The sequence below is a fragment of the Microplitis demolitor genome, chromosome 2 (assembly GCF_026212275.2).
Source record: "Microplitis demolitor isolate Queensland-Clemson2020A chromosome 2, iyMicDemo2.1a, whole genome shotgun sequence".
Classification (NCBI taxonomy): Eukaryota; Metazoa; Arthropoda; class Insecta; order Hymenoptera; family Braconidae; genus Microplitis; species Microplitis demolitor.
The window spans coordinates 22062432-22089198 of NC_068546.1; the positions used below are offsets into that span (position 1 = coordinate 22062432).

General features: G+C 27.3%; 1 protein-coding gene and 3 long non-coding RNA genes across 6 annotated transcripts in view; 3 read left to right on the forward strand and 1 right to left on the reverse strand.

Annotated features, from left to right (window-relative positions):
- LOC103579694 (uncharacterized) overlaps positions 1–13762 on the forward strand; it is a 25105-nt gene extending 11343 nt beyond the window's left edge. Inside the window, exons 3-4 of the long non-coding RNA XR_549556.2 lie at positions 13480–13601; positions 13718–13762. This is a non-coding gene — a long non-coding RNA (uncharacterized LOC103579694). The remainder of the gene's footprint in view (positions 1–13479; positions 13602–13717) is intronic.
- The window catches only part of LOC103579693 (amphiphysin), a 33028-nt gene that overhangs the window by 5142 nt on the left and 1119 nt on the right, over positions 1–26767 (reverse strand). For all 3 annotated transcript variants that reach the window (XM_053743055.1, XM_053743054.1, XM_053743053.1), the window contains exons 2-6: positions 4222–4357; positions 2326–2516; positions 1198–1470; positions 987–1105; positions 828–874 (exon numbers count right to left, since the gene is read on the reverse strand). In XM_053743055.1, the coding sequence (XP_053599030.1) occupies positions 828–874; positions 987–1105; positions 1198–1470; positions 2326–2516; positions 4222–4357 (766 nt within the window). The remainder of the gene's footprint in view (positions 1–827; positions 875–986; positions 1106–1197; positions 1471–2325; positions 2517–4221; positions 4358–26767) is intronic.
- Positions 14426–17214, forward strand: LOC103579692 (uncharacterized). Its single transcript, XR_549555.2, has 4 exons — positions 14426–14640; positions 14787–14867; positions 16152–16380; positions 16754–17214. It is a non-coding gene; the product is annotated as an uncharacterized LOC103579692 (long non-coding RNA).
- LOC128669012 (uncharacterized) lies at positions 17675–20461 on the forward strand. The gene is made up of 3 exons (XR_008404568.1): positions 17675–17794; positions 17952–18459; positions 19467–20461. It is a non-coding gene; the product is annotated as an uncharacterized LOC128669012 (long non-coding RNA).

Consider the following 26767-nt stretch of genomic DNA (forward strand, 5'->3'; position numbering starts at 1 on the left):
TTTAAACAGTAACCAGTACTGTGCTACGCAGTACATGAAACATAACAAAGTTCTAATTAGCAAATTGTCTAACTGATTATGTTTCGTAGATTCTGTGCAATTTTCAGATACTAATAGTCAGAGACAATATCATTTGAGGAACCTTAACAAAAATACTATACATATACAAGATATGGAATTGATTTTTAAATGAAAAAAAATTTTTAAATTCCTTTTTTTTCGGATAAATGGAGGATTTTCTGAAAGAGTTAGTTTGCTAATTAGAACATCAATATGACTGGTTATTGTTAAAATAGTCATCGTTCATAGTTCAAACCTCAGCACAGCTCTTGTTGCTGTATAAAATACAAAAACTCACTATTTAGTGACAGGAATAGTTACTTAGATCTGGTAGTTCTCATTAACCAGAGCTCAGTCCTGTTTTGATATGAACTATTACTAAATATGTCTTTACTATTCTGGACACTTTAGACACATGAAGTTAGCAACCGTTCATGTTAGGACTGTTCTAATATCAATTAGTCATATTTAAATTTATTTTCCGTCGATTACTGTGCAGAACAGTAACCAGTACTGTTTCGTTCCATGGCAGTGTTTTAAAATAATACTGGGTAATGAAAAACAATGAAAATAGCTGAGTGTTTGACATCAATAGTTTAAACACTAGACGGATTTCCGTAAAATAAAATTTATAATTTAATAAAATTTATTTTTCAGTGCATTTATTTATTATTATTGTATAGCGCATGCTGTTAATGGACATATATATATTTAAGTTGTTGAAAATAACATGAAACGCTTGAAAAAGATAAAAAGTGAAAATTTACCAGGTGAAATATTGTTTTGAGATGGTGATTGCGTGTTGATTATCAGTCTGCAATAGAATAGTTTAATAATTAATTAATATATACATATATAAAGTATATAAATACTTTAGATTGTAAAAATGTTATATAAAATAGAAATTAAAAGGAAATAAAACTTACGATGAGTTTGCGTTTGGAGATTTTGGTGATTGTGGTTCCGAGTTCTTTTTTAATGTATAAGATCCTCTTTGACTTTCATTCGCAAGTTTATCAACGATCGCTTCTAATTCTGAGTAAACCTTAATGAAAATATTTAACAATTTATTGAGTTGATATATTTATCTTTCGTTATTATTATTATAGGTAAATATATATATATATATATATATACCTTGGCACTTTCCACATGAAATACTTGTTCAGCTGCGAAAAGAGTCTGCAAATTGGTGACGAGGAAAAGTACACGTGAATCATAAAGAGCTGGTAGTTCATCATGAAGCTCAGAGTTAAGTTGCTCGTAAGTTCGCTTAGCCTCATCTAATAACTCTTTAGCTTTCATTACTTTAGTCTCGTCACGCTTCTTTGGATTGCATTGTAATGATTGAAAGTTGTGTCTTTGGCCGTCGTAATCTACCAATTTACGGCCACGTTTGTCAATTTTTTTCTATCGATTAAATTTCATATAAATTTTATTATTAATAACAAATATTAATGAATGTATTTACATAAAAGATATAATGTTCAATTAAATAGTTCATATGCTAAAATATCATGCCTATATTCAATTACGGATAAATATTTTAAGCATCCTTGATCGGGTACTAGTTCTCTGATCAGGTATTAGTTCATTGATCGAGTACTAGGTCATTGATTGGGTACTAGTTCATTATTTAGGTACTAGGTCATTGATTGGGTACTAATTCTCTGATCAGGTATTAGTTCATTAATCAAGTACTAATTCATTGATCAGGTACTAGTTCATTATTTAGGTACTAGGTCATTGATTGGGTACTAATTCTCTGATCAGGTATTAGTTCATTGATCAAGTACTAGTTCATTGATCGAGTACGAGTTCATTATTTAGGTACTAGGTCATTGATTGGGTACTAATTCTCTGATCAGGTATTAGTTCAGTGATCGGGTACTAGTTCATGAGTTAGGTACTAAGTCATTCATTGGATACTAATTCTCTGATCAAATACTAGTTCATTGATCGGGTACTAGTTCACTATTTAGGTACTAGGTCATTGATTGGGTACTAGTTCATTATTTAGGTACTAGGTCATTGATTGGGTACTGGTTCATTATTTAGGTACTAGGTCATTGATTGGGTACTAGTTCATTATTTAGGTACTAGGTCATTGATTGGGTACTGGTTCATTATTTAGGTACTAGGTCATTGATTGGGTACTAGTTCATTATTTAGGTACTAGGTCCTTGATTGGATACTAATTCTCTGATCAGATACTAGTTCATTGATCGGGTACTATGTTTCTTATTATATAGATAATAAACTCACCCGCATTTCAGGAAATTGACATTGATATGTATTAAGAGGCACAAGAACTTGATCCGCAAGTTTATGAGTAAAATCTTGCCATAGCACATCTAAACTTTGTGCTTGAACATATAATAAATCGTGTCCTGTCCATTGACTTTCATAAATCTCATTAAGGGAATCCATAAGGGTTTTGGATGCTGCTTGAACAGCTGTAAATATACAATAAAACAATCATTATTATGATGTTAACTATTATTATTATTATCCTTACTATTATTGCCTAACTATATAACCTTTGGCCAAAGTAAAATGTCACGAAGTGCCAAGACATTTCAAGAGATTCTTTAGCGACCATCCACACGTTCTTGTCTTTTTACTACATGATCTATAGATAATTGTTACCTCAACTCGAACTATTCAATTGAAGTAAAAAAAATTTTGCTTACAAATTTAATTTAAATAATTATAAACATTCTATTTTATCACAATATCATTTGGTCAAAATTAGAAAAAAAAAATTTTTTTAATATTAAATACCATAAACATTTGGATTAGTGCCAAACAAAAGAGTAAATTCTAAAATTAATATGACTTAAAATTTATTTTATATTTAATAAAACTCATAATTGTAACTATATATAAAAAATATCTAAAAAAAAAGTCATCAGCAATATTGTTAAATTTCCTTAGCAATAAAATTTGAAAAGGATTTCATGTCATGAGTGATTTTATTATTCAAAATATAGTTTATTTGATAAAATAAAATCAAACTGTAGTAATTACAGACATAGAGTAGAAGAAGTACCATTTGTGGCCACGGTACCATTTATGGACACGATACATTCCAATTAATAATAACGTATAAAAAAAATTGTCATCGGTTTTTTTTACAAATTATTTTATTTGAATTTTTTGTGTCCAAAACTGACCTCAAACGGTAGCTTCACTATGTATAAAAATATTTGTTATGATTAGCAGTATTAAAAAAAAAAAAAAAAGAAAAATAAACAATTGAACTCTGACAAATTTTGTGTATTTCCATTACGACCTAATGAGGTCACGGTGACGCAAGGTTGCTCGCCCACCTTTTTTATTATATATATACCACTACCGATAATAGTTACAGTCAGCTCGTATTTCACGCGGATGTGTTAATTTAAGTTATTTCGCTCTATTAATACAGACTCTTCGATATGTGTGTACACAACACTATCGCCATCATGGATTCTTCTCACTCTTAACTTTATTTTTTATATTACGCTATACCTACAAATTAATAAAACTTATTTATGACATGTTACACTTTTATATAAAACTTAAAAAATATACTACTACTAAATATTTAAGGTCTTTTTCCAGTGATTGAACGTTCGTTGACAAATTGATGTTAAGTTGCATACTTTTTTTTATATATTTAAATAATTAATAGTCACTATTTTCACTAATTCAAATTTAAGAGTGTTTGAAATGGATCAATTTGTTATTATTCAAAAAGGAAAAAGAAAATTTTCAAAAAAACATATACTGTAAATAACGATATATCTTTGATTATGATCAACCTTTTGCTTATTGGGTATTTTTAGACCGAGACCCTCTGATGTTGGAACTTATCTTCAGCCTCTGACAGTTCTCATCCCTTAGTAGACAAGGGTAGAGAAAAATGTCAAAATACATGAGAAATTTTTCGACAGGATCTTTTATGAACTCAACTTGATGTACTCTTGATAAGATGTTAATTTATCTCCTTTTTTTACATCATTATTTAACCGCTTTTATATAACTATCAGTTGTCGAGTATCGTAATATTTGTAATCCTAGAAACTATACTATATGTAACAATTACTGCTCGTGTGGTACTGCTATCAGAGTTTATTAAAAATATTTATATTAATTATATAATATAGAAGAACTTACCCCTAACACATCTGATGTAATTATTAAATTCTTTCTGAAGTCTATTAGCAGCATTTTGTTGCCGTGTAAAGTTTTGAAGGTGCTCATCAAATATATCATCTGCCGTTCTGTCGACTTTGCCAAGATTTTGAAGAAACTGCAAAAAAAAAAAAATATAAATATCGAATAGTCATTCATTTTATTCATAAATTTTAGTTAATACATAAATTTAATACATTCAAAGTTTGAATGAACACCGTTTGTATACATACGCAAGGATCAGTCCACTCATTGTCAAATCGTGGATTAAAAAATTTCAAATGTCACGAGTCATTCCATTGATTTATAACTTTAATCCGAGAATAACGGCTCTATTCTGATTACCGAATAAAAAAATGTTTTTTTTTCTCAGCGAGTTAAAAAGAATTTTTGAGGGGTCTGTGAGATTAAAGTTGAATATATGAAAATGAAGAACATGTATTAAAAAATGAAAATACAAGTTAAGGGATTCAAAAATTCCCGTACGGCCAATGACAAGCACTTGTGAGAAGCATGACTGTGGTGTCATCTAGCGGTTAATTGATCTCCTTATATAGCTTTTATGTCCACTATTTGTTAATAGTTTTTTTTTTTTTTAGAATTTATCTAATTATAATTATTTATGAAGTAAATTAGGTGTTAATAACTAATTTTTTCAAAAATAAAATTATTCGATATTAAATTGAATTTTGGAATAGATTTCTTAAATTGAATATATAAGTAAGTATAATCGTGTGTGCCGTAGTATAGAGTGTATAACGAGAACGTGCACGCGATAAATCACCCCAGTCATTTCCTGGTCCCGAGCGAAATTCAAAAATAGACAAACCGGAGAAAAGTTAAGCATGAAGCTAACTTACTTGCAACTATTTATTTAAATTGTGCTAATCAAAAACTCATATAAAGAAACCCTGTATCTACGATTTTCACTACATGTTAATTAATATTTGATATGACTAATTATTAATTATTACCAATCTACTCGATAATTAATACTTTGTTTCAACCGTTTAATTACCGGTATACATAACCTTAAATAGTTAATCACTAACTAGTAATAAGCAATTTTGAATATTTGAAGATACTTTTGATTGGAAAATTATTAAATACATGTTCATGCGGATGTAGTAAGGGCGTATTGTAGCAAAAAGTACTTCTCAAGTGGTTTAACGCAATATAACATAAATTTTTGTTTGCAAATCGACTAAAAATTGGTCGTCATATATATAGATCGATAAAAATACATTTTTTTCTTGGAATACATAAGGGCGTATTTGAAAATAGTCTTTCTGACCTTAGATAAAAATGGAATGAAAGCTTTTAGAATAATTTGTTTTCATGTCCTGCTTAAAAAATCCAATAGTTTTTCATCGTTATATATAAGGCCTTAACTATATCACTTATTATGAAAATCATTTATTCTGATAATATTTCTATAGGAATTTATGAGAACCTATGGAATTCTGTAAGTTTTCTAATGGGTGTACATCATTTTGATAAAAAAAAAATAATGTCTATTTTATGATTCTTAACCCTAGTAAATATATCCACGGGTGGAATTAAAAATGTTGTATGCCATAATAAAATATTGTTAGTTGAGAAATTTTATTTCTCAACTATCAATGTAGCTTCAAACTCGACCTTTAATTCCACTACGAGAAAGTTAAAACGTGCAATATCAACGCCCGCAGAAAAAAACGTGGTTACATAGTGATTAAGTCAACCAACAAATTTTTATTTATTTTGATAATAACTATTTGATAAACAATTTTATCAACGTAAATAATCTTTATAGAAAAATAATAAATATTCACGAGAAAAACTTTCTCATAAAAATTAAAATGCTAATCTAGTAATACCAAGATTACTTGCGTCAATGAGACCTTTTACGATATTCTTTGGAAGTATGGATTGGCAATAGACAGTAGTACACTAATTGAACCTGAGATTAGATTGTTGGTATATAAAAACGAGCTGTAGATTTTTATTGCTCTCTAAAAAAAAAATCAATGGGAACTAATGAATCTTCACTGTTTTGCAGTCAAAAATTTACTATGGCGATAGCAATTTCTGCACTGAAAAATTTCCAACAAATTTTACTATGGGCGTATTGTAACACCGGACCATAAGAAAACTGCTACAAAATTTACAAGTATCCCATAGTAAACGGTATGCGCAGACGACACAATTGGGACCTATGCGCATACGTTTACTATGGGACACTTGTAAATTTTGTATCAGTTTTCTTATGGTCCGAGGTTACAATGTACCTATAGTAAAATTTAATGGGAATTTTTCACAGTGTGCATGTGTTTGTTTCAATTTCTGACAGGAGGCCAACATGCCAAAATTCCATCATTCATAAAGTATATCGCTAAGTATACTTTTTACTATGAACCGTTAAATGCTATTATATATGTTATTTTTAAAAATATATACAAATTAAACATAGATGTATGATGTAGAATACTATAGTGAAAAAAAACATAGTGGGTGTGAACCGTTTTAGAGTTGTCTGAAACCCACTTCAATAATAAATGCAGATTTATGCTATTAAAAACAAAATTTATAAAAACTATACTGTGTTAAATTAAGTCTTTATCAAAATATCACGATTAATATCGAATCTTCAATCGTTCATTGGCCACACTAAAAGCGATTGTCTTTCGCAACACCACTCTACTTATAGAAGGTTGCTTTTGAGTGCGAGGTACTAAAAAAAAAAAAACGCCGCTACTAGATAACTGAGTATAATTATAAGTTTCCGATGATTACAATAAGAATCATATTATATTCAAAATAAATTAAAAAAACAAAAAACTTTTTTTTTTTTAACTGTCACATTGATTCTTTATAGAAATTGTAAAAGAAGTGAAGAAGGGACGAGCCATTTGCAATGCGAACGTATCTTATTGGTTAATTGATGAAAAATGCCATCTAGTAGCAAAAATGAAAACTAAATTTCGTAAAAGTTTATTAAGAAATTCAGAAACTCCCATTGTTCAGCAAGCTATTATTATTTTTTTTTTTAATTTGAAACTTTTAACAGCCATCGTAAAATTCGAATGAATAGTTATTATAGGAAATCATTAAAACAAAGTAATTGAAGCTCACCACTTAACTTTGACACACATTAGAAGAAATATAATTGCTATTTTGCGCTAAAAAGTTATTCAAGAATAAAGTCATTAAAATTGACATCTTGTAGAAAAAAAATTTTCATCGCCTTCATAGATTAAAATAAATAATCATAGAAACAATTAAAGAATAAAAAATTAATGCTTGTTGTTTACGACCCAGAAGTGACAGTAAAAAGTGTGCGCAGTAGAAGGAGGAAATATGAATTATGCATTAGTTTTTAACCGAAATTGGAATAAATTTACCGGAAATACCCAGAATTTGTGGAACTCTCATTGAAAAACAGAAAAAATTCCATGTCCATGAAATTTTCAGTTTTCATGAACATCATCAAGTATAATAAAATTTTATTGATAAAGACATTTTGACTGTCATATATTTCATGTATTTCATGACATTTATGCAGAAATTTGTTGTCAAACCTGCATACATCTAAATTTCAATTTATCACACAATGTATTTACAATTAAATTATAAAAATATCGATAAACTCAATAATTTGTTTGTTGGCATAAAATGTATAAATATATTATGCGCACTTTGATTGATACGCAATAGACATTTTCAGTTAATTTTCAATTCATGGAATATTTCCGAAATTTTTCCAAATTTATCAAGATGGAATTAGGTTGAATTTGTTTGGTAAATTTTAAGCTATGATCAACTCGACGACTTTGATCTAAATTCGATTATAGGGTTCTTATAATTATGGGGTAATGAAAATGAAATAAATTAAACTTACGGGCGTGGTTGTTTGATTTTACCGAGTTTTTTTTCTCAGTCTAAGATAACAACTTGTACGAACAGCATCGGTCCGTTATCATTACCTCAGCGAGGTTGTATACTATACCGACATTTAATTTAAAGGAATAGTCTTTAAAACATGCTTGTACTCATTCATGAGTGACGGTATTCTATAAAAGAAAAGAAAGAGCGATTCAAGTGTAGAAAAATAAAAAAATAAGAGATTACTCTCCAGAGATTCTTTCTTATATTACCTATAGGTGTAAGTTATGGTAAACGCTTAACGGGACATAGCTACGTGTTGTGAGAACAAAAACACATCTCACCTCTTATATTGTGTACAAGTTAACCATAAATTATAACTGACTATTATCAATATCGCTTACATTGCTCAATTATTTTTTAAATTTATCGTATTGATAACAGACAGTTACTATTCATTGCATCTCATAGTCGTTGAAATAATTATCGTCAGTCTCATTACCAGAGTTCTCAGCTCCGGTTACTAGAGTGCGAAACAACAAAACTTTTTCAACTTAAGAAAAAATATTTTATTCAGAATTTAATTTTCCTCATTAATGCGCATGAAAACACTATTTATTATTTTAATTTTTGCAGCTATCAGTTCCCCATATTTGTGTGTTTAAATTAATCGGTTTTCGCGCCACAACTTTTATTTCAAAATTTCGATTATCGCGACTAATAAATAGATGACCCGTCGATAATTCGGATGCCCAAATTCCAACACACAGTTCATATGTTCACAAGACGTCACTGAAACTAAAAATACTAAAAAATAAATTTTGAAAAATTTTTCTCTTACTGTGTTTTGAAATTGGGCAGCCGGATTAAAAAAAAAATATTTTTATAATTTTCGAGAAAACGTTTTATAAAAATAATCTAATTTCTGATTAATTGTAATGAAAAAATTTTAATATAAAGATCTACTTTATTAACATAATTTCATTTTTCATAAAAAAACTATATGAGTGTATTTGAAAATACAGTAAGAAAGCGTAGCAAAATAACCAGGAGCTAAGCTGTCAATCGTCATTAATTTATCTATTACGACTCAACACAAAGCGAGTACAGTAGCAATATTCAATAAAGTTCTCTTGTATAAACATCTAAAGCTAACGCGAAAAAGATGAGGTTCATTCATTGATTCTTTTGAAAAATATCTTCGCATACATTCATGCGAACTGACTACTGGTATTCAAAATTACATATGTTTTTCAACTTTTCATAAAAATAGAAAATTTTTGACTCGAATGTTGGTAAAATTTTCTTATCATGGTCTAGCATATTCTGCTCAAACATTTAAAACTTTCTTTTGTCTTTGATTAGTATGATTGCAATTTAAAACGCATACCGTGTACCTATCCCACATCTCAAGTTTCCTCGACGCAGATCCGGTCTACCTGACATCGTACATTTCCTTCGTTTGTATAGAAAGCATTTGGCACAGTATACACATTACAAAATAATACATGATACTAGGGGAGTGCGAATATCGTTCGAATTGAATCGAATCGAATAATAATATTCGATTCGAAATTCGAATCGAATAATTCGAATTTTCGAATAATTCGAAAAATTTCGAATAATTCGAAAAATTTCGAATAATTCGATTTTTTTCGAATAATTCGAAAAATTTCGAATAATTCGATTTTTTTCGAATACTTCGAACGATTCACAAATTATATATATATCAATGGATTTTCTGTTGTTTACAATTTGAATTTCATTACACCGAGTATCAAAATATTCTACTTACGAATAATAATATACTTTTTTAAATTTTTAATCCTCATGACTCGTCTTTAATCGTAATGTAATATTGCAATTTCTGGTTCTGAATGAAGATCAAAGACGATTCATAAGGATTTGAAATTTTTAATTCACATTAATCGTTATTAATCGTAAAATAATAAATCTTATCTTGACGATTTTAGGCAATTAAATGTGAAAAATCATGAGGATTATGACGATTAATGATGATTAAATTTTTAATCGTTTTTAATCCTTACAAATCATTTTGTTTAATCCGGGTATACACATGCAACGTTTTAAAATTCTCGAAATTAATTTCTCTAAGTTTTTTTTTTTTACATATTCTTAATTTTTTTGTCCATGAAAAAATATAATTAACTTAGTGATTTTCTTCTATTATATCTATACGATTTGCAATTAATAATGCAACAAAGCATTTGAAAGAACGATAGCTAGCGTGAACCCGTACTCAAACGTATTTGAATTGTACCTATCTTCAGGTCTCTTCTCCTTTTCGACAGTATTTTACTTCAGAAGTTAACTATTTACGATAGTTTTCATTGATCAGTTGAAAAGCATAAATACAAACAAGCTTTCTACTAAACATTTTTACATGAATGTTTTTACATGAAATGTTTTGTGCCATTTAAGTGATTAATTATTTTATCTAAGTGTTCAATAAAAGGTAATTATAAAATACATATTAATTATACTAATGATAAAAATTAAGAGTAAAACCTACGGAGACGTTTGTATGTTTAACCTTAAATTTTAATGAAAAATAGAAAATTACGAACCACTTAATGTTAACAATAATTATTTAAATATTATTATTATTATAATGACCAGAGAACGTAAGTTTTAACAAGAGTCACTCACTTTTTAAGATTACTTTTTTGATACAAATTTGATTATTTTTATACTGAGAATTTTTTTTTTTTTTTACGTATATCATTGATTCGAAATTTCGTACAACCAAATTAGGAAATCATTTACGATAAAATTCGTAGTTGAAATTGAAAAAAATTACCGATTGTACCTTTTTTTAGCCAAAAATACTTTACCTAATGAATAGAAAAAATTAATTGCTTTTGTTGAATGTGTTTTTCTTTTTTCTTTTAATGCGTCATGATGAATACATTTATTTATTTACTAAATTTAACTTACAATTAATCAGAAAATGAACATTCGAAAATCAGAAGATAATGTTATTAAATATAAAATGATGTATTGATTTTAAATTTCAGCTAGTGGGAACCAGTATACGGGATTTTGGAGTTTCATGAAAAAACCTACAGTTAACGCCCGAGAAAAAAATTTAGAGACTTTGCGTGGTGAAATATCACAGGAAATGGTGGTGTATTTAAACTGTGGTTTGATAAATCCTCAGCAAGATCCACTTATTTGGTGGCGACAAGAAAAAAATAAATATCCCCAATTATTACTTATGGCAAAAAGATATTTAGGAGTACCTTGTACTTCTGCTGAAAGCGAAAGATTATTTTCCACTGCTGGTGATATTGTATCTGATAAACGAACTTCATTATCACCAGATTCGGTTTCGTATTTATTATTTTCAAACAAAAATTTGTAGCAAATTTTCATACTAATTGTTCTATTTGTGTAATTATATTTCATGGTGTAAATAAAATGTATATTAATTGTTAATTCCATATTTAAATATCGAACATAACAAATTCTGAATACAAAATACTCGGAAAATTGCGAATAACATAATAATTCGAATTATTCGAAATTTTTTGAATTATTCGAGAACTTTCGAATAATTCGAAATTTCGAATTATTCGATTCGAATTTCGAATCGATTAATTCGATTCGAATTCGTGTCGAATAATTCGTAAATTCGAATATTCGCACACCCCTACTTGATACTCGTCTAAAACTGATAGTATAATTTACCTCTTACATTTTATTATTCTCAGTTCTATTATATTTTTCATTATATCATTTTAAAACTACGTATATAATTCTACATAAATTACACTGTGAAAAATTTTCAACAAATTTTACTATGGGTGCATTGTAACCCCGGACCATGAGAAAACTGATACAAAATTTACAAGTGTCCCATAGTAAACGGTATGCGCAGACGACACAATTGGGACCTATGCGCATATGTAAATTTTGTAGCAGTTTTCTTATGGTCCGGGGTTACAATGCACCCATAGTAAAATTTAATGGGATTTTTTCACAGTGTATAGTACACGAGAGAATATTATTGTAAAAGTTATCATCTAGTTACAGAAAATTTTTACACTGAATTCGATAATAGAGAATATCATTTAACATTAATTAGATAAACAATTTCAATTGTAATATCTACCAACTATACGGCAAAATCTACAATTGATAATAATCAGAAATCATAAGTTTTATTAACTTTACTAATTATAACTATTATCAGTATCGTAATTCTTAATAACCTGAGAGTAACTGTTACCATCAGCCCAAATAATAATTATTATCTAAACTAATAAAGAATTTAAATATCGGTGTTACAGAAAAATTTTTTGTAACCACAAAATAAGATATAGTAACAAATTTCTGGCTTAATATAGAGTAGAAGCTGAAGCTAGCGGCCATAATAAGTAGCGGCCACGCAAAAAATTTCTGGCCGCTACTTATTACGACCGCTAGCTTCAGCTTCATGATAGGGTAGAAGTACCATTTTTGGCCACTTTAATTAGTTTTCAATGTGTTCGAAGATACTTTTATCACACTAATACAATATAATTTTTTTAATACCGTTTCATTGATTAAAATAAAGTATTAAATGTCCAATCCTGATTCAGAAATCTAATTTGAAATAATTCAAACACGATCCAAAACAATTCAAAGTAGGCAAAATTGACTATATATAGGTATATACTGCAGCATGGATTGAATCATTCCAAATTAGATTTCTGAATCAGGGAAAAATGAGTAGTAGCCATAAATGAAACTTCTATCCTATAGAAAACGAATTAATTAACATAACTACAATGTCATTACAAAAAATGATATCAAATTGTTTGTTGCGCTTAGAAATGGTTTATAACTGTAACAAAACTATTGTTTTCGACTCAAAAATTGATTTGTTAAAGTAACAAAATGAATTTGTACTAAAAAAATTTCTTTTAATCATGAGCTAAGATTACTTACGATAACAAATGTCGACTTTGAAATACGGAAATATTTTCACAATTTCTATCATGTATTCTCACAACAAATCTGCTTTTTAATCACGACTCGAATTCATTACTACAACAAATTGATGTTTTGTCGTAAGCTATCATGTTTGTCACTACAACGAAAATTTTCCTAATCCCGTCTTATGTTATGACGACAAAATTCCTTTTTTCGTGTGTAAGCAGTATAATAAAATTTTCTCAATGTATAATCGATTAAAAAAAAAGAGTTAAACATAATTTTTAAAAAAATGAAGAAGCAGGTTCATGACCCCTGCACTAAAACTCATATCTTACATTGAAAACAGTAGAGTGCTAGCTTAAAAATCTATTAATAGAAGAGGAGGTGCTTACATCTATTATTGTACAACTCAGACCCGGTTTTTGCTCGTTCCAGACACTTGCTACATTGCACTTCTCTATTTTCATCAGAGAAAGTATCGATATTTAGATAATAATTGATCGATATTTTTAACACCGAGAATCACAACAATTTACGACTCGACCAATAATTAGCACGTAAGAAAACATTAATTACCGTATAATATAATGATTTTATAAAATATGTTCAATTATAAAATAACTTATGACTCGTGTCCACGATAAGATTATTAGTAACATAAATTTTTTTACAGATTAAAATAAAGAAGATCTTTCACCAGATGCAGTCATAATATTAGTACTCAATAAATACTCATTAATTAACATAAATTAATTAATTATGTTAAATAATATATTAGTTTTACTACTTAGAACTTCAATATTTATAATATAAAATATATATATGTATATTTTAATTTTATAAATATTTCAAGAACGTTTCCAAGTTAAAAAAAAAGTTGAAATTTATTTTTATTTCATATAAATATAAATATAAAATATAATATTTCGCGAGTATTGAACTGCGAAATACATAAGAAAATAGTGACCACCAGGAAGAGACGAAGACTCGGAATGTTGGCGTGAGGTTCGGACATCAACCTCGAGCAAGAACCGGGCCGACTCTGAGAACTCGCCAATCTCGAAGTATTCACAGAGCATTAACTACATATTCGATACGTAATAAATATTGTTTATTATACAATTATCATAAATTTATATGTAACGTATAAAGTAGAATTGAAAAATTTTTATTTTTTATTATCACTGATAAATATTTACTATTTATAAGCGTAATTAGAGTAAAAGACTGAATAATCATATTATCTATGTCGCGTTGTATTGCGCGTTGCATTTTATTAGTTCTGTGAATAAATTTATTCAATAACTATTTAATAAATTTTGTAACTTTTTAATTAGTCATTGATATATTTACTATTTGCTTTTTATTTTATTTTTAGCAGCAAAGAGTAAATAAAAATGAAGGAAACATAAATTCAAGAATATTTACTTGGTGGAATTATGAAAAAGGTTACACACTAAGGCAACATCTTGGCTACGTTATCGTGGTGGTCGAGAGTTAACGGAACAAGTTGCGTATACTCGTTCATCGTATGGGAAAAGATGTCCCGTTCCGTTTTATTTGGCCAAGAATGCCCGAAACTACATACTTGTATAGGTACCGTTTATGATAAACTACTTATCCTTGGTACCGTTTATTTACAAAAACAATCGAATAAACCAAATAATCTTATCTTCAAATTTTGTTACATTTAATTTAATTATGAGTTAATTTAATATTCAAAAATTTTATTCTTGTTATAGACTTTTGATGCTGATTCATCATAAAATTCATCATCAGTAATTGCGCACAGTAAAAAACATTGCGTATCTCTGTTAAAAAAGGTCAGTACACAAAAAAAAATAATTTTTTGGCGCAAAAAATATTTTGTATTATGAATTGAAGACAAAAATTTTTCTTGGCTCAAGAATTTTTTTTTCGTCTAAAAAATTTTTTTTCTTGATCTCAGAAAATTTTTTCTCACCCCAAGGAAATTTTAGTTTTCACTTTACAATACAAAAAATTTCTTGAGTCAAGTTAAAATTTTTTTATATTAAGAAAAAATTTTTCGCGCCAAGAAATCCGTTTTTCTGTGCATTAAATTTCTGTGTTGATAATTTTGTGTTAAATCAGCACATTTCACTGTGTTACAGTAGAATTTTAAATACATCTATTATTTAACACTTTAAAAGTGTTACTTGGTACAAAAATTGAAATTATCAACATTTATTAAGTGTTACTTTGAAATTAATACGGAAATTTCTGTTAAAAACTCGACCGATCACTTGAAATCATTTGAAAAATGAAAGTGAAATTGACGTTTTCTAAATTTCAATTGAACTTAAAAATTTTGATTATTAATATATTTAATTTACTATTTACCAAAAGTTGGAATTTTTGTCTGAATTTTTGTTGGAAAAATGTATTTCAAATACACTCATGTCATAAATAAAAAAAATGATATTTGCAAGACTGTAACCGTGAAAAAAAATTTTTTCGCAGCCCATGGACTCTCAAAGAAAAGAAAAAATTTATGAAATTTTTGTCTCGCAGTATTTCTCATGTTTGAGCAATAGCTGAAGCTCTAGAAAAATTTTTATGAAAATGCACCGAAACTAGAAATTTCAACCTATAAAACGCTTTTTCTAAAATCTCGAAACGATTATTTTTCACGAAGTTACAGTCTTGCAAATATCACTAAAAAATTTATAAAATTTTTCTGTTCCTTCAATTTATAGCATGAGTGTATACTATTTCAATTTTCTTTATCATTTTATAATTAAAATCTCTATATATTGCAACATTTACATACATCTTATATTACAGTCGGACCTCGTTATAAGACTGCTGTCTTTTTTCGGAATAAAAAATCTCGATAATTAGAGAAAGTAATTAAGTCTTATAACGAGGTCCTACTGTACTTAATACTCATTTAGATGACACTGTCGACTGAAACAATTTTCATATAAAAATATATGAATTATAATTTTATAAAAGAGAGTAAGTCTGCCTCGTTACAGGTAACCCGGTCAGTTTTAAAAATGATGAATCAATTAAACATGACTTTCTCTGTAATTTATCTAGTAGCTCATTAACGCAGTATATAATAGAACATTATTTTTCAATAGGACAAATGAATAAAAAGAGACGGAATGAAGAATAGAAATAGAAACAAGGAGCGGCTTAGGTAACTCTGTTGTCGACGTTTAGATGCAGCAGGTACCGCATTTATATAAGATTGTAGACACCGACTTAGAGATCACAAGCTTCGTAAATATACCTGTTGTTCCAAGTCTACTGATATATAACTAAGACGGTTAGTTAGTTATACTTTATGGCTGTCTACAACGAGGCATTGTAAGTATAATATTTATAAACGTGAGATTTAAAGAAGTTAGACCCAGGTCTAATGAGTCCGTTGGTTTTAACTGCTATCATATATTGGGTCAAGATGATCTAGGGTCAAACTCCTAGTGCAAATCTATTATAGTGAATAATCAACTCTCGCACTACTTTTTTATGCCTCAATAAATACGTCCGTTGACCATCAATTTATGACCTTAATATCATTCTTGTATGATCTTTTGTGATTATTATGAGATGACACCAATTATGTTCTTTAATTTATTTTTACACATGCGCAATATTATTCAATTACATTAATAAATAATCAGACGTTTTTTATGTTCGCACTTATCTCTAAAATTATGTCATATTTTTACATCAACAGATACACAGAAAAAAGGATTATACCCCAAGAAATAGTGGAAAAGTTATAGAAAATTCACACACTGTTTGCGGTAACCTGAATCACAATTTATAGTACAGGTGACTTCCATTAACTCGGAACTTCTCCTGAATATTGACCCCCACTAAGAGCTACGCTGTCTCCCACCCAATGCTATACATTGGTATGTTCTGTGTATGTTTAATCATGCATTATTCATGTAGAGTGTGCGCATGCGCAGTAGTTCACTTTTTAAAGAAGAAGGGGCATTCGATAAGTCGAAATTTTCATGAAATTTCCTCCCCTCCATAGACTAACTGTCTGTTAATGGAATTCGACTGTTCTACTAATCGGCAAGTAAAAAAATCTGTAGAATTTTTTAAGTGAAATTTTACTACATTTGATGTAAAATAATTACTAATTTGTAGTTAAAATATCACTAATTGTAGTAAATTGGACTACACTTTTTTTCACGTGCATCATAATGGATTTAATTTCTAATATTTAAATAAATAAGTGTAGAAATAAAGCGTAGGTTTGAAATTCAAATTTTTCGCGGCTATTCATATTTTTAAAAAATCAAAAAGTTATGTTTTGTTAATTTCATAGTTTAAAAATTCATTTGAAAATACACTTTTTATAAGAATATTTGAATAAATTGAGTTACATAAATATATTTGATTAATCTAAGTATGCGACAACAATAAAAATGTTGTAATAATATGCGGAGATTAGTTGAATTGTTACAATGCAATGTAAAAAATAAAATGACTCATGTGACAACAGTTTATGATATTGTCAATACTATATTTGTATTTATATATTTTCTAAATTAAATTATTCATATTAAATTTTGCTGTAATTTAAAAATTTTTAAATTCATTTAAATGAATAGAATATTAATATAAATAATGCAGTTTTATTTCTACATTTTATTAAATTAAAAATTTAAAATTAAAAATACAAAACATGTTTTTTTATCGTGTTTTAAATTGTCACGAGAAGTGATTGCACTGAGTACAATTGGCAATGACAATCATGAAGGTCAGTGTAATTATCCTTTCATACAGTCTGTACACTCTACCTCTGCATACTACGTACACATAAAAATTAAACTTATCTCTGGTTTACAAGCATTACTATCTGTTGTACCCGGAAATTTAAATTTTAATCTCACTAATTAATTTTTTTTAATTTAAAGGTAAAAGATGCTGTCCTAGATATATACATTTAATACAAATTAATGCAGACAAGTATCGATGTATAATGCAACCTATTTTCCTAATAAGGAATAGTTAACCTTCAATGATTGTAATCATCTATTATTGAATATCGAATGGCTTTGACTGGAAAAATTTGTCTAAGTGTTTTAGGATATCGTATTAATTGATTTTGCTTGGGCAAAAATAAATAAATTTAATATTTTTATCATGTTAAAGAACTATTGAACTGAGCGTCTAGACAACTTGCCGAGAATAGAGACACATTGGTGAACTAGGTCGTGACCTGGTTGAAATAAAATAAGAAAAATAACCTAAGTGCGGGTATCACGTGATAAATTATCATTCTTATCAGTGATTCGTAATTATATTTCAATTAAAAGATAAACTTTTTTTTTATCAAGAGGAAAATTATTTTCATTTACAAGAAATTTTTGCTAGATTAGACACTGCTGTTTTCTTTTATTATTTGCTTAACTATTTTTCTCGGTAAGTAAATACGAGTTATCAGTATCGTACTGTCGAATATTTATGACACTGAAGTTCGCAAACGTCAAATAATTTTTGAAATTTAAAAAAAAAAAATTAATTATAAAAAAAAAAATATTTTGAAAAATTGCACTTGTAGTTTTTTTTATTTTCTACAAGTGCATTTTTTTAGTTTTTTATTTTTGTAATTGATTTGATGAAAAAAAAAATCTAAAAATTGTTGATTGTCTACTAACTTCTGGATCATGTATATTTCGTATAAATTAAACAGACAAATTTTTTTATTTAAAAAAAAGACGTGATTTAGTAATGAATAAAAGTAAATTAACTACTCGAATTTTTAAATGAGGTTTTGAGGTGAAAAATTTTGGATTTTTCAATTTTTTTTTTCTTACGATTTTAGTATTGATATAAAATGTGTACTGTAAAAAATTAGCCAAGTAAATTTAGAGCAGACTGTCTATTTTTTAAATCCTCTCAGAGTGAAATTTACTCCGAGAAGTTTAATTTTAAAAATTTGGTTCCGAGTGAAATTTATTTTTAAGAGAAATTTATTTTAATATTAAAACTCAAATTGGAGTAAATGCAGATTAAAATAAAATCTAAATCACTTCGAAATCACTCCTTAAAAAAAAACTTCCTTATTTACTCTATACACAAAATAATTTTTTTTAAACTGCGGGACTCCGAGTGACGAATTGAATTTGAATTGAAATAAAATCTGTAATTTTTTACAGTCAAAAAATATTTTCAATCGACAGTTGATTACAGTACAAGTGTGTAAAATAAAATTTTTTTTTTATTTCAAAATAAAAATATTTATTTTTATCCTTGTGTTTGTATTTAAGAATTGATAAGTCATTAATTACATTAATGACTATAATCATCTATTAACTCGTATTGTAATCAATGAAGATACAATGAAGCGATCATATAATAATTATTATCAGTGATATTTCTCAACATGTGACAAATAAAGTTATGAAATGATGTCTTATCATTTATAGTCCTTGGAACTTCCTGCTGTTGAATAAATTCTATATGCAACGGATGTTGCACTCACCGTCAATGGCATTGAATCAAATCTTACTCTACACTAACTTATATTGCCAGTGACTCTCTTTACTTGTGTGCTTACCGTTAGTGCGCCAAGTGCAATAATAAAATTAAAAGGAAAGAAAAAAATAATTCAGTAGATAGGGATAGTTCTTACTAAAGAATAGAAGAACATGCAGAGATAGCAGCAGGTAATGAGTAAGCAACACATATATGCAAAATATTACTTCCGAAACTCATTACACTAATTATCCTAAGACATACATATACATTACGTTACATTTCATCATATTGATGTTATCTTTTTTATTTTTCTCAAGAATCTAAAGTAAATATTTTAGTGAAAAAAAGAAAAAAAGTCTTATTTAAATATTTATTTTGGTGTATTATGATGTAATAAGAGTTTACTGTGGTAAAGTTGAGTTTTGTATTTAGTACATATGTCGGATGAGTAACTGACGGAAAAAAATGAGAAAAGAGATCTACAAAAAAATATCGCGAGCAATGTTCTGAAGAGAAATAAATAAATGTTAAAAAACGAAGAATTCTCAAGAAAGAAGTGGAGAATTTAGCTGAGAGGTATAAAGTGTTAGAAGACATGACAAGAAAAAAAAATATGAGATGAGAAAAGCTTTCGGACTTTTTGCTCCTCTCCACAGCTTCTCTGCATTTGTCGTCAGCCATTCTGTATATATATATTTATATACGTTAGCTAAAGATTCACTGGAAAGTAGCCAGCTTCGGCAGACTACTGTGAACTCGATTTTCACTTGGTCATCTCATCGGTTAGTTATAAAATTTGTTATTTAATTTATTAATAAATTCAAAAAATATTTTGATTTATAAAAATTAATGAAGATTTTTAGACATGTATACTAATCAATGAAATTTTTAAATTCAAGATTAAGTATTATTACCAGGGCCAGGATTTTTGCTTTGATTTGAAAATAACAATTAATGATTAATTCTGTCAAATTTTTGATACTACGGCGGAAATATTGGTCGTATAAAAAAATATTTGAAATAAAAGTTGTTCAAAATTTAATTTTAGAAAACAAATGTCTCTTATGATTTTTCCATAGGACTAATAAAAAAGCCGTAATTTTAAAATTAAGATTTTCATAATTATCAAAAATTTGAATCATTAATTATGAATCTTAATTTCAGAATTACGGCGAAAATATTGGTCGTATAAAAAAATCATAAGAGACATTTTTTTCAGAATATTAAATTTCCTACAACTTTTGTTTCAAAACTTTTTTTATAAGATCAATATTTTCGCAGTAATATTAAACAATTGAACAATTTTGAAATCAAGGCAAAAATCTTGTCCCTAATATATATTTATATTTATAATATTTATATTTATAATATGTAGAAATCATTCTTATCAACGCAAAAAAAAAATTATTACTTTTATATTTAACTGTAAACTTTTACTGTAATGAAAAAAAAAATGTTCTTTCTGTGTAATTGATAAAAAAAAATGTATATAAAATTGTTGATGCATTAAAAAGTGAAATTTTTACTACTACTAAAAAAACACAGATGTATACGAAATTGATATACTAACAATTGAGCCGAGACCTAAATTAATTTATCATAATATAAAGAAATTCAAGAAATTAATTTATTACCATACTTCAGTTATTAATGTATACTTCTTTGGAAAAATGATTTAGTTGTAAATAGTGTAAGATACTTTAAGCAATTCGCATTATATTTATATCGATGATTAATCCAAGAGATTCGAAACTTCGCTCGAGAAACATTTCTATTCGAAAGCTCTTAGGGTCATTTGGATGCAACCTTTTCTCGTGACTAGAATAACAACTAATTTCATTGTCATTGAACTGAAACAAACACACATACACACATATATATCTCTAAAATCCTTAAAGATTCTCATACTATTTATACTCGCGAACTATTCACTCTATATCATTTTTTAATAAATAATTTTCCTCATATTTGATCTTGATTTTACAAACAAACTTGCGCTTAATCAAACAAAAAAAAAAATTTTATATTTTCTTTATTTTCTGTTAAGAAAAAAAATTCATTGTTAAATATACTGTTATTTTTCCCAAGCGGTAATTCTTTAAAACAAGAAAAAAATAATATGAGTTTACGTTTAGTCACCAAACAAATAAAAATCCTCAATTTTTTTTTACATCACAGTACAATACTTTGAAATTATGTAATGATTAATATCACTTAATTAGATTTAATTATGTGTTTTAGTATAGCAAATATACAATTAAGTCATTTTTAGATATATTTCATAGAAATCTACATTGTTGAAAATTTTCCGTAAAATTTTACTTCTACTCCGGAAAATTCCGAAAAATTATATTTCTACACTGAAAAATTTCCAACAAATTTTACTATGGGTGCATTGTAACACCGGACCATAAGAAAACTGGTACAAAATTTACAAGTGTCCCATAGTAAACGGTATGCGCAGACGACACAATTGGGACCTATGCGCATATGTAAATTTTGTAGCAGTTTTCTTATGGTCCGGGGTTACAATGCACCCATAGTAAAATTTAATGGGAATTTTTCACAGTGTATGACTTGCTGATAAAGCGATTCCGTTAAATTCTATAAGAAATATGATATTCCGTCTTTTTTTTACAATTTTTATAAGAGTTCAAACTTTAGAAATGGTTTTTCAGAAATCTATCTTCCATTCTGGCAGTCAGATGACATTCTTTACATCATGCAATAGCTAATTAATTATTTTCTGTTACTCGCGATGCCAATTACACTCTTTACTGAAAGCAAAAAAAATTCTTATTAAGTAACATTATTTAATAGTCTCGAAATTCAGAGTGTTATCATTAACACGGTTGTTACGTTAATTTTCATCAGAAAATTATCTTAATAAAAATACTAATTTCCAAATCTTTAATCTGTAACTTCTATGAAAAAAATCCATTCTGTTTAGTGCTTTAATTTTTAGCTGTCAATAATTTAAAAATACTGTAAAAATTTTTAATTGTGTGGCAGTTGACTAGGAATGTAGGCCAGTCTCAAAACTTTCCGCTATCTCCGTTCCCAATATTTAAGATTTTTGTTCCCACTATGAAAAGTGAAATTTTTTTAAATAGTCAAGAGTCATTGACTGTAGTTCGATTAAAACTTGAGTTTCTGTTTGAATCTTTACAAAATTTATACCAAAAAAATCTAAAATATATTTTTATACAAACAATACAATACATGGAAGTAAATGTAATTAAAAATTTCAAAATTAAAAAATTAACATCCAATTGTTGTTACCACAAAATGGCGTATAAAATATTAAAAAAAAATAAATGAGAATACCAGTTTTCATATGGTAATTTTTCATCAATTTCCCCTACGATTCATATATATATGACCATATATATATTTCGTATTGAGTAAAGATCATCGCGACTAAACATCTCATTACTATAAAGTGGACGAGCAGCATGAAGAGCTTAGCAGATATATTTGCTGAGTTGTTGCAGGGTAAAAGCGCTCCCGGGACTTGAGAAGACAAGAATAGTAACGGGAAGCAGCCGAAGTGTGCGAAAATGGACAGTGGACATAACTTATAAGACGTCTCTGCATATTTAAACTATACATCGTTCAAAAGATATTACATTATATTATATATTATGGGTTTATTCTTCACCTGACTATACATAATCATCAAACTGATGAAAATTTTACATCTGTTGATTTTTTATATCATAATTAATTATGTCAAAAAATGATTAAATAGTTCATAATAAAGTAATTAAAATATTGATGATATTTAAGATAAAATAACTGTATAATTGATGGCTAGAAGTAATAATCGTTTTATAAATATGTTATATACTTTGTGAATGTACTTCTCGTTAACGAAAACGGTATTTATGAGTTTTTTTTCAAGCCGTCTTATCTAAGGAATGAAACTCTACATTATAACAGGAAAAAGTCCCTAATTTTGGTTTTTTTTTCTGTCATCGTAAATTCTAAAGAGGAAACTAAAAGATATCAGAAAGTTATTCAGAGAAATAGTCGATTTCGATGCATGATTCAGCTTTGAGTTTTCAAAAAAAAATCTATGTATGGTTATATAACGTTGTATATTAAGTTTTTCAATATTGAAGTAAATTATTAACACTGTAAAAAATATGAGTGTGAATGTAGCAGACATCAGACAAATTTTAAATTTTAAATTAACAGAGTAAATAATTAAAAAAATAATATTTAAAAAAAATTCATGTTTAAAAAATTTTAAAATTAATAAGTGTATTTTTTATAAATATTAATTTAAAAACTATTAACTCTGTTTATTTACAATTTTAAATTTGTCTGACGTCTGCTACATTCACACTCATGTAAAAAATCAGGAGTCAATAAGGATTTTTTTTCAATTCGAACTCACTTCGTCATTTGAAATTCCGGAGGTAAAAAAAAATTACTTCGTATATGGAGTAAATAATTTTTGGATCGTTTAAAAAACGATTAATTATAAAAAAAAAATTATTTTAAAAAATTGCACTTCTAGTCTTTTAAATTTTCTACATGTGCATATTTTTAGTTTTTTTTTTCTTCAAATTTAATTGTTGGAAAACAAATCAAAAAATTTTTAATTGCCTGTTGATTTCGAAATATTGAAAAAAAAAATCGTAATTTAAATAGGAGATTTTTTTGAAAAATCGATCGTGAAAATAAATGAAAAATAAGTTGCAAATGAAAATATTTAATTGACTTTTTTTTCTTCTCAAATAAGCTAGGTCCGGATGGGACCAGATCTTCGTAACTCACGTAATGTGTAAAACCGTATAAACCGGTTGTCAGTAAACCATCTTGAGCGACCCGATTACACGTTTTCTAACGGACAAATCATTTTATCACCATCGTGCCCGATGAATGTATCGTGTAAGCAAAAAAAAAATTTCGTTACTTCTCATATTATCTCATTTTCTCCATTTCAATCTGAACTCATTTAATTTTTTCCCTTTTCTCCCCTTTTAAATACAATAAATAATATTCATTTTTTTTTTTGGGCGCGTAAATTTGAAATGATACGAAATTTAAAAAGTGATCTCAGTAAGGGGTGAAAGAGCGTAGTGTTTAGAGAATAATACAACAAATAAAAAGAAATCTTGACGTAAACGCAATGCCGTAGACCGGTTCGACCAGAGAATATATATAAGATTGTTTTATACATCTACTATCCCTACTCTAATAGCACCGGTCTTGCCTTCTACGCCCACGAATCATAAACTTACTCAGCAATTTTATTATATATTTATATATATATATTTTTTGTATTTATTCATTAAATGAATGACATTGATGGATAATTATTAAAGATTGAAACTAATTAAAAATAAATATTTTTTTAAAGTAATAAAAATATCAATTAATTTAGCAGCAAAAATATAATTGTATATAAATTAAATATAGCAGCCGGATAAGGTGTGGGTTATATATATGTATATGTGACAACACCTGAAAAAAATATACGTAAATGACCCACGCACTTCCGTTCACCAATTCATAATTGCAATCATCAATGACCTTTCTCCTCCTTATAAAATCATCAATATCTATATATTTATATATATAAAGATATATATATTTTTTGATGAAGTTATACTTGTCACTATATTTATAAAAGGAATTACGGCATATTAATCTGTTTAATTGACAGATTATTTAATTCTAAGCTTCTTATGACTGATTAAATTTGGATGTCAATTTGATATTTTTTAATATTAAAATTTACATTAGTAGGAAAAAATCTGATGTTAAAATATATTCTATTCTAGACAATTAGAGATGATGTCAAAGTACTCCATTTGCTGTCATATTTTAGAAAAATGATGTCAAATTTTTATAGCCTTGTATAATTAGTGTAATTTGTTACCAAAGTAATCTTACTGATGTTTAATTGACAGGTTATTAGATTCTAAACTTCGTATAAGTAATTACATATGGATGTCAATTAGATATTTCTCACTAGAGGACCATACATTAATAGAAAAGAATCAGAAATTTGAAGTATTGAATTTGCTGATGAGTCTAGAAGTATATGGGGGCGAAACCGTTTCTATAATTTTAACATCTTTAGTGTCTAATTCTATCCTATTGATGTATAATACATGGAGAAATCATTCTTGTTTTAAATGCTATGGTGTCGTAGTAAAGTGACCTTGTTGGCCATCTGCAAAAATTTAAATCAACATGGGAAAATTACTATTAGACAATTAAATAACAAATTACACCATAGTAATTTTTGCATGCGTTTCAATTTCCGTCAGGTGGCCAACGTGACCTGGCTTTACTATGACACCATAGTATAATAATTTCTCAGTGTATAGTAATTTAATCTGTCGATTAAGCGGATCAGTAAAACCATAGTTCCTTTAATAATAAATATATAAATATATATCATTTATTATGATTTTATAAATATTAAATATCAAAAGTCTATTGGTATTTATCAATGCATTTTTTTACTCGATAGAAATTATCGTTAATTAAATATAATTTTATTAATATATGAATGCTCTGATGATTATAACATTTACTTTTACTTTGTCATACATTTCTGGAGAAAATAGTGTGGAAAAAAATGTTAAATCCTCAACCCAGAGGATTTCATTTGTTTTTAATACTTTAATCTACTTAAAACTCATTTGACATACTTTACAATTTAGTTATAACTTATTAAAGTCTGTCTACATTTATTTCTATCGAACTGCACGTGACGATACTGTCATATGACCATGTTAATTTTTTCATTACCTCAATTGATATAAAAAAAAATAATAAACAATAATACCCTTGGCAATTAAGTAATTTTAATTTTTTACATGCGATTTAAAAAATGACCTTAAAGTTAGCGGACAATTAACAATTTACAGATTTTTCCACAATTTAATTCAAAAAAAAAAAAAAAAAAAAAACTGAAAATATGCACATGTAGAGAATTGAAAAAACTACAGGTGTTATTTTTCAAAATATTTTTTTTTTTTTTAATTATCATTTTTGAAAAAATCCAAAAATTATTAGACCTCAGCCAATTTATGATACTAAAATTTTGATTTTATTTTTCAAAACCAATTATAAAAAAAAAAAATATTTGAAAAAATTGCACTCATAGTTTTTTAAATTTTCTACATGTGCATTTTTTTAGTTTTTTTTTTTTCCAGCGTTTATTTATTGAAAAAAAAATCTAAAAGTTTTTAATTGTCTGAACTTCATGATGCCAATTTCAGTT